At 29.5% G+C, this 11,657-nt stretch overlaps 3 protein-coding genes across 3 annotated transcripts; 2 read left to right on the top strand and 1 right to left on the bottom strand.

Annotated features, from left to right (window-relative positions):
* The first annotated feature begins 39 nt into the window (after positions 1 to 39).
* Positions 40 to 1,391, top strand: LOC128391620 (ubiquitin fusion degradation protein 1 homolog). Its single transcript, XM_053351535.1, has 2 exons — positions 40 to 724; positions 822 to 1,391. The coding sequence occupies exons 1-2, from the start codon at positions 142 to 144 to the stop codon at positions 1,166 to 1,168; spliced, it is 930 nt and encodes a 309-aa protein (XP_053207510.1). The 5' UTR covers positions 40 to 141; the 3' UTR covers positions 1,169 to 1,391.
* Positions 1,392 to 2,494: 1,103 nt separating this feature from the next.
* On the top strand, positions 2,495 to 7,403 carry LOC128391619 (uncharacterized). The gene is made up of 3 exons (XM_053351534.1): positions 2,495 to 3,416; positions 3,482 to 3,616; positions 6,541 to 7,403. Exons 1-3 carry the CDS (start codon positions 3,017 to 3,019, stop codon positions 7,098 to 7,100), a joined length of 1,095 nt encoding a protein of 364 aa, XP_053207509.1. The 5' UTR covers positions 2,495 to 3,016; the 3' UTR covers positions 7,101 to 7,403.
* LOC128391618 (histone-lysine N-methyltransferase EZH2-like) lies at positions 7,398 to 11,534 on the bottom strand. Its single transcript, XM_053351533.1, has 5 exons — positions 11,356 to 11,534; positions 10,175 to 10,867; positions 9,999 to 10,089; positions 9,750 to 9,916; positions 7,398 to 9,669 (listed from the first exon to the last, which is right to left on the bottom strand). Exons 1-5 carry the CDS (start codon positions 11,384 to 11,386, stop codon positions 8,192 to 8,194), a joined length of 2,460 nt encoding a protein of 819 aa, XP_053207508.1. The 5' UTR covers positions 11,387 to 11,534; the 3' UTR covers positions 7,398 to 8,191.
* Positions 11,535 to 11,657: the final 123 nt, after the last annotated feature.

The raw sequence follows: 11,657 nt of genomic DNA, 5'->3' as shown, positions 1-11,657 counted from the left end.
CGCCATCTAGTGTTGGTTATAAGAGAATTTTGGCCGGATTAGGATAACCGAAACTCGGGAATTGTTTTTGTTTGTCATCTATTGTTGTTTGTGTTGTTACATTTGATTGTTGGGATTAAATTAATTGGTGATTGTTTAAAGATGTTTAATTTTAACATAAACATGTTCAATGAGCCTCTTCGTCCCTTTAGCACCGTTTACAAGTGTTTCTCGGTCTCCATGTTACCAGGAAGTGAGAGACAAGATGTTGAAAGAGGTGGAAAAATAATTATGCCTCCTTCAGCCTTGGACCATTTAACTCGGTTAAATATTGTCTATCCAATGTTATTTAAACTGACCAATGTAGCGACCAATCGAGTTACTCATTCTGGTGTATTGGAATTTGTTGCTGATGAAGGTAAAGTGTATTTACCTTATTGGATGATGAGAAATCTTTTATTGGATGAAGGATCACTAATCCGTGTTGAATCAACCAGTTTACCAGTGGCAACATTTTCTAAATTTCAACCTCAATCGGTTGATTTTCTTGATATAACTAATCCCAAAGCAGTTCTAGAAAATGCTCTTCGTAACTTTGCCTGTTTGACCTCAGGAGATGTAATTGCAATCGTTTATAATGATAAAGTATTTGAATTATGTGTATTAGAGACTAAGCCTGGACCAGCGGTTACCATTATTGAATGTGATATGAATGTTGAATTTGCTCCTCCGGTTGGTTATAGAGGTGAGAATTTATTTCTCTAAATTGTAACAATTAACATGTTTATCTAAATTAATTGTATGTTTGTGTGTGTCTGTGCTTTTCTCTTTATCGATTTTAGATCCATCTGAAATGGCCAATGAGAAAAATGATCTTGAAGATATTAATGCAATGATTGAACATCAAGAAGACCAAGAATTGGCTGGTAAATATATTGATGCTTTTATCGCTTTCTCTGGTAAAGGAAATCGTTTAGATGGTAAACAAAAAACCTCCCCACAAGCCACCGAAGTTAAACCGAAAGCGCAAATTATGAGAGGTATTCCTGATTATGATTTCCAATTGGGGACACTTAAATTCAAAAGAAATGTTCGTAAAGAAAGTGACAAAAAAGACAAAGAAAATCTCGCTGAAAAAGCATTCGAAGCATTTGGAGGTGAAGGTAGAACGCTGATTAAGAAAAAGTAGATTTCTTTAAATTGATTTCTATCTGTTTATATTACTATAAATATATATAAATTACAATCTATATTCTGTATATACAAATCGAATCCAATCGGAAAAGGAAATAACCACAATCACCAAAATTTTCTTAATTTGTGAACACCAATCAATCATTTAACTTCCCAAATGTATTCTCAAAACATGTCCATTGTTTTACACACAATAACATCATCTCACTTTCTCTCTATCCATTGTCATGATTAGAATTAAATTATGATCAATCATTACTCTAATTTAATTTTCCATGTCAAGGAAAATGATCATTTGGTGATTTTAAATTGTTAATTGTGACAACAAATTCACCATGAGAAAAATTAACATTGAAAATTTTTCACCAATCGAAAAGATTTTCAATCTTATCAAATTAATGTGAAAATTAATCAACAGATACAATTGATCAAGATTTTCATTAACTTTTAATTGTTAATGATGATAAAAAAAAACGAAATACAATCAACAATCAATGAGATTTGAATGTTAATTGTTTTATAATCTTAATCACGTTACCAAGAAACTTGTGAATTGAAAGATTGTGATGATAATTATGATTATCATGCTACATCCTCATGTTAATCAAAGTTAATTACATGTCCAAGAGCATTTGAATGTTTAAACAATCAAAGGTTTAACTTTGATTACAAGAAACAATTGATAATCAAAGGTATCAATGGATAAACCTGATTAAATCATTAATCAATCTTAATCATAACAATCAGAATTATAATAACAACTTTCATTGATAAAATTTTCTCTTGACAATTAACTGATGACGTTAATTACTTAAACAGTGTAAAATTTATGGACTTAATCATAGGATTAGATAATATCAGATATTAATTGTTGTTCCTGGTTGATCAACCAAAGACAATTAACAATTAAAAAGTTAAAACTGATATAAGAAAGTAAAAGATTGAAATTAAATTTCCATCTAATAAATGATTAACTGCAACAATTATGATCAATAATGAGAGTAGATTTTTCCAGACTAATTATTCACAATGAATATTTAATTGTACTAATCATAATCAGAGATTTTGATTGTTATTAGTTAATAGAAATACTCTAAGTATTTATCACGATTTACTGTTAATTGTGATAGAAATTAATTGTTATGATTATCGTCATCTCGATGAGAGGGGAAGAAGAAGATAAATTAAGAAGATAATTAGTGAGAAGAGAAAGAGAAACAAAAATCATAATTGTAATTGAATTAACTAATTAATGGGCGGTTTTAATTGTGATCAATATAAGCATCTCTATGGTAGTTATCTCAATTGTTGATTCGGTGTAAAGTGATTTACTGATTGTTTCAACAGTTATTATTATTTAACATTGGTTTCTGGTTGATTAAGGTGATGATTTTAGTTTAATTTATAACATTACCATCAGCAATTAACTGTGTTAATAACAATCAATCAGTTTGTCTTTAAAAAAAAAGTCAACAATTTATTGATTTTATTTTAAATTTGCTTTTGTTTTAATATTGAAAATTAACTTGTCACATTTTTGTTTACCTTCAATTAGATTGTGATTACTGATAACAATTAAGAATCGTTTATTTAATTAATAAGCTCATCCAATACCAATCAACATGTTTATTGATTTACCAATTTACTAAATCATCAAGTTAATTGTTAATCAAATTGTGTTGATACTTTTTCTCAATTTCTGGTTTTGTTTGTTTACTTTTTTTCTGCTCTTTTCCATTTCCATTGGTTACTGGTTGTTTTTTATTTCGTCTCGAGTTTTCATTTGTATTTGGTTCATTTCTCATTTAAATTGTTTCACAATTAACTAATTGCTGTTGTTAAAATGTTGACGAAAACCTTTGTAACCATTTGCACTTCCATTATCGTGATTTTTAATTTACCAGTAAACAATTTAATCAATTGTGAAACAACAGGGAAGAGAAATCATCATACGATTGAACCCCTAAGGCAATTGGACGATGGAAGTGATTTAGGATCAACTATTGAAACAATCAGTTCGATTGGGCCAATTGAACGTATTGATAATGATGGGCCTCAGATTAATTGGTTAATTAGCTCAGAGAAATCTGACAATGCAATTAATCCAACTGAATTAAGTATCGAACTGTCTTCATCAATATCATCTAATGTTGATTACTATCCGTTAATCAATGGCTGGTGTCCTGATTGTTGTGATGAAGATGAAGTATTTGTTAAAAGTGAACAGAAATGTTTGAAAAAAAGTAAGTCATCTCTTAATGAGGATCTTTCAACAATCAATTAATTGCTTATCATTCTAATTAATTAGGTTTCATTGCTGATGATTGTATCTCATCTGATCAATGTATTGTCCCACAATCAACTTGCCTTCGTAATATGTGCGTTTGTATTGATTATTTTGTTGATTTCTCCCGAAACAAATGTACACCGATTCACAATACAGGTAAATTAACAATAATTAACAACAATTAACGATCAATTTTCACTATAGAAACATAAATATACCCAACAAGATCATTGTGACAATTAACAGTTAAAATTTGATACCAATTCGTTGATCATGATCATAATTCACTTCCTTTCAGTGATTTAATTCACCTGACATTTGATTCTTGAACTTAAGCCAAGTTTTAGCATCAACAATTAACTAACAATTAGTAGATAGTGTTGATTAGTTGTTAATCAATTAGTTGATCAACAAATATCGATCGAAAAACTTAATTGTTTCCCTTTTTTTATCAATCAATTTTATTTTTTTCTTCATCATTATGGTCAATCAGTTCATCACTAATTTGATTCATTTTTTTCAATCAACTATCATGATTAAGATTATTAATTATCGATTACTTGATTAATTACTATTATTCATTGTTAATTACCTTTGATACTTTGGATATGAAACCATATTTCATATAAACAAGTAAAAGTTATTTTCAGATTTAATTGTTTGCTAATCACAATTATCATCATTCATTTTACTACTAAATCGGGAAACTAATATAACAATAATCTAATTAAATTGAGTTTATTGATTGTTTAATTGTGGTTGAAAACATCAACACACCAAAAGGGCAATTTGATTATCCAATTGATTTAAAATGTTTAGTTTAATTGTGATCGTGATCAGCTTGTAACAATCAACGATTCTCCATTAATTGCTTAACTTTAACAATTACGATTCGATGATCAATTTAATTACAAGGACGTTCTCGTTGTTGAAATTATGATCTAATAATCAAAATCGATCATCATTTAGTCCGATTTGATTGTGATCTATTTATAGTTAGTTAATTGTTACTCTTTCTTTTTACGCTTCACTCTAATTTTTTCCTCTCATTTTCTAACAAGTGAAACAATTAGTTAATTGTGATGTAATTACTTTTATATAAATTTATCCTTGAAAATAATTCATCGGTTAATTGTTAGGTTAAGGTGATTCCTATTCAATCATTGGAGTCGCAACAGTTTAATTAATTGATTATTAGGTTTAATGTGAGCTGATTTCAGGGAAGTGATTTAATTGTTGACGATTTTTGGTAAATCGTGTTGATGAATTTGATTAAAATTTTGTTGATTAATTGTCAAGTTCGTTCTCAACAATCACGATATTATGAATATTGAAAATTTTCACAATTTGAAAAACGAAATGAATTCAAAAACAATCAGTTAATTGCTACGATCTCACCAACAATTAACTTTAACCATCAACATCTCCGAGTAAAGTCACAATTGTTTCTTTTGATTTGATCGCAATTAACGCAATTAAACCTTCAATAAACTCCTTATCAGACTGATTAGTTTACATAAACACTGTAATAAAATAAATTGTGACGTTAATTGTTACTCTATTTTATCAGCAATTAGTTAACTCTTGGTCAACAATAACACTTTGAAAGCAAAAACTTATCAAAATTGATCAAGTTAATCAATTTAAATTGTCAATTTTTGATTTGTTATTAATATGAACTTGACATTTTCATTATCATAATGAAGCAATTTGTTAATCCAGTTTAATTATTCACTTTCAATCAATGTCATCAACCTAATCAGTAGACATTTCAGTTTCAACAATCATCAGCAATCAATTGATTGTTATGGATAATTTCAATTCCTTGATCAAGGATTAAGATTGATTAAGCAAAAATGTTACTTTATTGATTAACAATTGGATCAATGATCAGAGCAATTGTTAATTAATCACTTGTCTATTATATCTTAATAATAGAGGATTAATTTTAATTACTGTTAAATCACAATCAAGTAAATGACTTTCAATTGATGGTTCAATCAACTCGTTAACAGTAATTAAAACTAAATCATCATAAATTGTTGGTAATCAACAAACAAAAACAACTAAATTAAACATGAAAAGTTAAGGTTTAATTAGCTGGTATTACTTTAAGTAATTAGTAAATCCTGATTGTTGCAATTTACTAATCAATAGAGATACATGTTAATCAACTCAAGGATAATCATTTATTATTACTATTAATTATTTTGACAAGGTTAGTGATTAATAAATCAAATTGGTTAACATGGTTACGATTTGAATCAGATTATATAATTATTATGATTAATATTATATTAATTAAATTGTTATTAATCAAAAATTATAACAATCAATTGTTTGGTCAATCATGAATCAAAATCATTAACAATAAGTTAATTAAGATAAATTTAGTTGTAATCAATTCAGTGATAATAAATGAATGAAGGTTAATCAAGTTGATTAGTTAACAGTTAGAAATGAAAAAGCATAAAAAAAAAAGTTGAAACAATTAACTTTTATTTAAATTGTTTGATTGTGAAGTAATGAACAGAAAAAAAATAGACAATCGATTGTGATGATTAACTAAATTATCGAGTAATCAAAATTTCACTCATATCAATCATCATATTATTGTTTTATTAATAGTCTTTGGTAATAAAATAAATTGCTAACAATTAAATTGTAGTTAGTTGTACTAATAAAATCTAATCAATGATAAAAGTTTTACTTCTTGACGCTGATTTGATTTGAAAAATGATTCAAATCAAATGTAGATGCAATTGAGAATCAAGTTGATTATTAAATCTTATCAGTTGATTGTAACTAATTATATTTGCAATAATAATAATCATCATCATCATCATAATAGTCACAATCAAACCAATTACAATCTAATGTCAACATGAGGAGAGAGACAACTAGAAATACAATTAGAGTCTTAATAATTGAGACCTTGACTGGACTTAATTGTAATTAAAGATGATGGTTTTTCTAGTGGTGAAAATTGATCAACAATAATCAACGAATGATGAAAATAATTTACAATTTACTAATTAATTGTGCTATTATTTGTGCTCTTCTTTTATTCCTATCAACAGCAATTGAAATCTACAAAATAACAATGATTTTTGCCTCAAGTTGTTTGGCTTTGATTTTGTTGATCTTTTTGGCTTGTATCTTACGGAAATCATATTGTCCAGCTGATTCGTCTCATCATCAAGGTGCCAATAGATCAACAATCAACGATTTGTTCACAATTTATCCTGGAACCAGTGGATCACCAAATGAATTGTTCAGTAGCCTTACACCGGCAGAGAAACCACCAAGTTACAATGAAACCATGAGGATGATTAATCAAGAAATCGGAACACCGCCTCCGGCTTATCACAATATTTTTTACACCGAATCCTCATCATCATCAACAACAACAACTAATCAACAATCAACAACGTCTTCATCATCTCAACCCTCTCAATCAACTAATTGTAACAATGGTTTAACACCAGCAACCCAGTCAACACAATCAACGACAACAATTAATGCTCAAAATCATCATTCATCATCATCGTCATCATTTAGTCAACTTCCTCCATCCGCACCTTCAATTGTTACAATTAATCAAGGAAAAGTTAATTCAGCATTTGATTGTGATAGTTGACTAGTCAATTCTTAATTATTCACAATTACTTTTAATTGTTTTCATCTTCTTTTCTACTTTCTCTCTTTCTCTCTCTCTCTCTCTCTGTAAATTTGTTCCTTAATCATTGACACACATCAAATGTACTGTTAATCTTTAAATTGTCGCAATTTCAAACTTAATTTCAATCTACTGTGATTAAAATTGTAATTTACTAATTGGTGTATGAGAAAATCACTAATAGAGATTAATTGTATTTCTTATTAACTGTAATTTTCTCAATCACAATGATGTATAAATAATAACAGCTTAAAGATATGAAAATTTTGCTTCAGTTTTTTAATTGTTTCATTTCAACAGCATGAGATGTATTGTTAACAGTTAATTGTCATTGATTGTTGATGGTGTTGAATTTGCTTGTCTAACAATTTACAAAAAGGCTGTTAATATAAATAATAATTATACAATGTAGTAAATGAAAAAAAAATTGTTATACAATCAAAGATTATAATAATTGTAATAAAAAAAATCCGCTTGTGGCAGTAATTATAAACATGGAAATCAATGTTATTATCAACTTGGATTGTTTTGTTTTCGTCTGTCACATCAAATTGTGATGTTGATTATGATGATATTTGATAGAGATGATAGAAATAGAGAGGGAGATGGAGAGGGAGAGACGATGATTTTAAGGATATCAATCAAGGTCAGGATGATAATTAGCTAATTGTGATTTCTTGATCCATATTCAAGCTTTGAGGTTATATTTGTTTTCTCTATGAAAAAGTTTGCTTTTTTAAGGCTCATTTGTTTGTTGATTGTGATTGATGTCCAATAATTGGCGATGATGAAAAGTATCATTTAAATTGTTGACAATTTAAGATTGGTACAGATTATGTTTTGTATTTTTGCAATTATACGATTTGTTTTTTGTTTGAACACAAAATTTAACTGGCGGTTTGCGAGATCACAATTAAGGGTGGTTTTTGTTTTGTTTTGTATTGTTTTAAGAATCACTTTGATCATATAATTGACTTCAAATTGACTTGAAGATTAATTGATTAGTGTGGCGATCATTTAAATTCGTAATTGAGTTTTGTTGTTGTTGTTGTTTACACGAAGGTTAGGTCACGTTCAATTCCAACGAATTTTAATTGTTCACTTAATCCATATCTATAATCGAAGAATAATTCTTCGCCTGGTTCAATGTTTCTTCTGGCAAATATACCAATACGATGATCACCATTTACCATCATTACTTTGGCATAACAATTGGGATTAACTGAATGATTGGCGAATCGAATTTTATTTCCTTTCCTTGTTGCATCCACGACGAACTCATTGTTCAAATTAAATAAGAAACTTCGATTATATTTATCATAGACTTTACCACGACGATCAGCTTCATCTTGAGATATTATTTCACCACAATATTCTGAGATAAGTTCATTCTTTTGTGCAGAATCTTTTAAAAATATTCCCCATCCTTCGACATCGGAAAGTGCGAGTAGTAAATGTTTCTTCATTCCTCTTTGAATGGAAACATTTCTACACGTGATTGATGGTTCTTCAAATGAATCAGCTCCACAGTGTAGACACAAATCTGGATCACATTCACGAATTGCATTGAAACAGGGACACTTGTTAACGTCACATTGTCCTTTACATCGGCAACCAGGGAATCGCTGTGGACATTCAAGACTACAATTACAATATTTTTCACAGAAATTGTTTGTACCAACACAGGCACATCTACTATCACAAGGTTGACCAGGATGGTCACATGGAACGTAATTATCCACATTGGCAGTGGGTCGACTATTCTTTTTGTATGGATTTCTATTCTTGTTGACATTACTCTTTTTCTTTTTCTTTCGAGGAGGAACAATTTCCTTGGTCACTTCATCGACCACAAATTCTTCCCATTTTTGTTGAGCAAAAATATAAACTTGAGCACAAGTTTTCGTGTATATGGCCTCGGCTATGGCACAATAATTCTTATAATAGGCATTCCATAAAGCACGAAATAGTGATTTTTCGGCTCCAGTCCAGTTACCCATAATTTCCGGTGAAAGTTTATTATCTGCATTGGTTTTATTTAAGGCACCCGAATCGGTTTTCATTGAACTGATTTCTTCTTTAGTTTTTCCGTTCACATATGTCTTGCATTCTGTAATTGGTTCTATTCCGTTAATATGATTTATCGTTTTCTTTTCAAACTCTGGTTTTCCATTAACTTCTTGACCCTCACTGGACAAAGATGAATAACTTCGACCTCTAATTCTTCGAGTTTCAGAATTGCTTCGACAATTAATCATATGATTAGGACCTTTTCTCATCTTAATAGAGGCAGCGCTATCATTACTATCTTCACTACTGGCATCATTACCACTGCTTCCATTGCAATCAACTGGAAAAATTTTCCCTATTTGCCTTTCAGGTTGTTGATCTTGTTGTCGATTTTCATCTTCCTTTTCTTGTATTAATTTCAATTTAACGGACTCAAAGTGCATATAACAATCATCTCCACAAATAACAGTATCAGGTTTCATTTTAGTATAGCGACATCTTGGTTTAACTGATCCTACCTCTGTAAATACACCAAAAGATATAAACATTAGTCAGTTAATAGTAAGTCATAAGTTGAAAATTAATTGATTTGAAACTTACGATGAGTAAAACAATCATATTTAAAACAACGACGACAGAATAGAGTATGAAAAGAGTGCATAGTTTGTTCACGAGATGTGGAAACGGCATTGGAACCATCAATATTTGGAGTAGATTCTAACGGCATGATACGAATTCGATCTTTCCTTCTCATAATATCGAGATACCTGGATAAATAATACGAATCATAGATAATGATTAGTAATAAAATCGAAATGAAAACACAATAAGAGTGTACGAAGTACTTACTTTAATCGGAGCTCTTCGGGTGAACCTCTTTCTGGGAATGCAAACGAAATAGCTTCAAATACCTTGAATGGTGGATACTCTCTCTCTTTTTCTGTTTTAATTTTAAATTAAAATCGATAAATGATTAGCAAATTTAAGAGAGATATATAAATAGAGTGGATGAGTGAATAACTTACCTCCAAGGGTAGAGGGTTTAAGAGAACGGACTTCCTTTAGTAAGGGTTCCATTGATTCAATAACATCCATTTTTTGAGATAAATTGTCAACCATCTCGAAAAAGGGTTCATCTTCAAAGTTGTTACCCTCTCCATCTCCGTGGACTTTACCATTGTAGTTATTTAACAGATCGACGATAAAATTGTTCTCATTGTCAATTACTTCATCACCAAGATAAGGAATATTGTGAAGCTCTTGTTCATCTTCAACAAGATAATTTTGCTGGATTGGAGCCCAAGTGAACATGGTTGGTATTGATTTTAAAAAGTGTATCTGTTTAATAGTAACATTACTCTTCTTATTATCACTACCTGTAATCCTTAATTTCTTTGATATCATGGAAGGATTCTCATAACTTGGAAATTTATAATTAACCGAAAATGATTGTTCAGGATTTGATGAATGTAAACGAATCAACTCTTTACGATTGTTAATGTAACAATTTTTTATCACATCTTTCCGTCTATATCTGGTTTTGGCTCGAGTTTTAACCCATTCTTTATGGACAATCCGTTGAAGTTCACTGGCAATGACCGTTAAATCAGGATCACCATTTCTAATGGCTTCTAATATATTGATGGAGGAGTTGCTGGATTCATCGATAGCCTTTGGTGTATCAATATCCATCATGTTGGAACGGAGATGTGATTTACCTATTTAAATACATATAGAAAAAGAAAGAACATTAAATAAGTTGAAAATTTTCTATTCTTTTTTCTTGAGATTCTACACTTTGTTGTCATCAAATTATAGAAAAGAACCAATGAAATACTAGAACTTAATAAACAACGAGTTCTCCAAATGGTATCAACTTTTTTTCTTTTCCTTCCCCAGGGCTAACAAAAAGTAAGATCGATATTGGAAAGAAACATTTCTCATCATTTACCATTTAGATGGCGACAATTTCTCTTGAAAATTATAAACTAATAAAGAATTTAAGGATCAACATGATACAAAGAGTAATCTAATTAACCTGTTCACCAATCATAATAGAATAATTTTCATTTAGATTTGAAAAAGACAAGAAATTAGTTGAAAATTGAAAACAAAAACACGAGAACAAGAAAAATAAAAAGTAAACAAAGAAAAAGGAAAATTTTTCTCATCAAATGAATTCAATGATAAATATTAAGATACTTACATGTTTCGGTCTCATCTGAACCCTCTGACATGATCAATTCACCAAACAATTAACTAACTATTAAAAAAACCTAATTGTTGATTTAATCAAACAGGTTAAGTTTAATTAAAAAGACAATAAAAAATCACTTCAAGTCTTCCCAGAAGACGACGGTTATTGACAAAGCGAAAGCGGATTCAATCTGGTTATTACCCGTGTCACGTGTTCGCTTTAGAGTTTTTGATCGATTTTCGATTTGGAATATCAGACATTTAGATCGATTGATGAAAATCTTTTTCTTTCTTTTTTTCTTTCTTTTTATC

The sequence above is a fragment of the Panonychus citri genome, unplaced genomic scaffold (assembly GCF_014898815.1).
Source record: "Panonychus citri isolate SS breed McGregor unplaced genomic scaffold, ASM1489881v1 Contig00134, whole genome shotgun sequence".
NCBI lineage: Eukaryota > Metazoa > Arthropoda > Arachnida > Trombidiformes > Tetranychidae > Panonychus > Panonychus citri.
The sequence above is the reverse complement of the archived record's forward strand: the minus strand, read 5'-3'. Positions and strand labels throughout refer to the sequence as shown.

What these genes read in the sequence shown, in the direction of transcription:
- LOC128391620 (XM_053351535.1), top strand. Translation starts at nt 142, where the DNA reads ATGTTTAATTTTAACATAAACATGTTCAATGAGCCTCTTCGTCCCTTT. An exon ending in TCCTCCGGTTGGTTATAGAG is followed by an intron (nt 725 to 821) that starts GTGAGAATTTAT and finishes TATCGATTTTAG; the next exon opens with ATCCATCTGAAATGGCCAAT.
- LOC128391619 (XM_053351534.1), top strand. Translation starts at nt 3,017, where the DNA reads ATGTTGACGAAAACCTTTGTAACCATTTGCACTTCCATTATCGTGATT. An exon ending in ACAGAAATGTTTGAAAAAAA is followed by an intron (nt 3,417 to 3,481) that starts GTAAGTCATCTC and finishes CTAATTAATTAG; the next exon opens with GTTTCATTGCTGATGATTGT. An exon ending in TACACCGATTCACAATACAG is followed by an intron (nt 3,617 to 6,540) that starts GTAAATTAACAA and finishes TCCTATCAACAG; the next exon opens with CAATTGAAATCTACAAAATA.
- LOC128391618 (XM_053351533.1), bottom strand. Translation starts at nt 11,386, where the DNA reads ATGTCAGAGGGTTCAGATGAGACCGAAACAT. An exon ending in TTCAGATGAGACCGAAACAT is followed by an intron (nt 10,868 to 11,355) that starts GTAAGTATCTTA and finishes GTATTTAAATAG; the next exon opens with GTAAATCACATCTCCGTTCC. An exon ending in CCCGAAGAGCTCCGATTAAA is followed by an intron (nt 9,917 to 9,998) that starts GTAAGTACTTCG and finishes TTATTTATCCAG; the next exon opens with GTATCTCGATATTATGAGAA.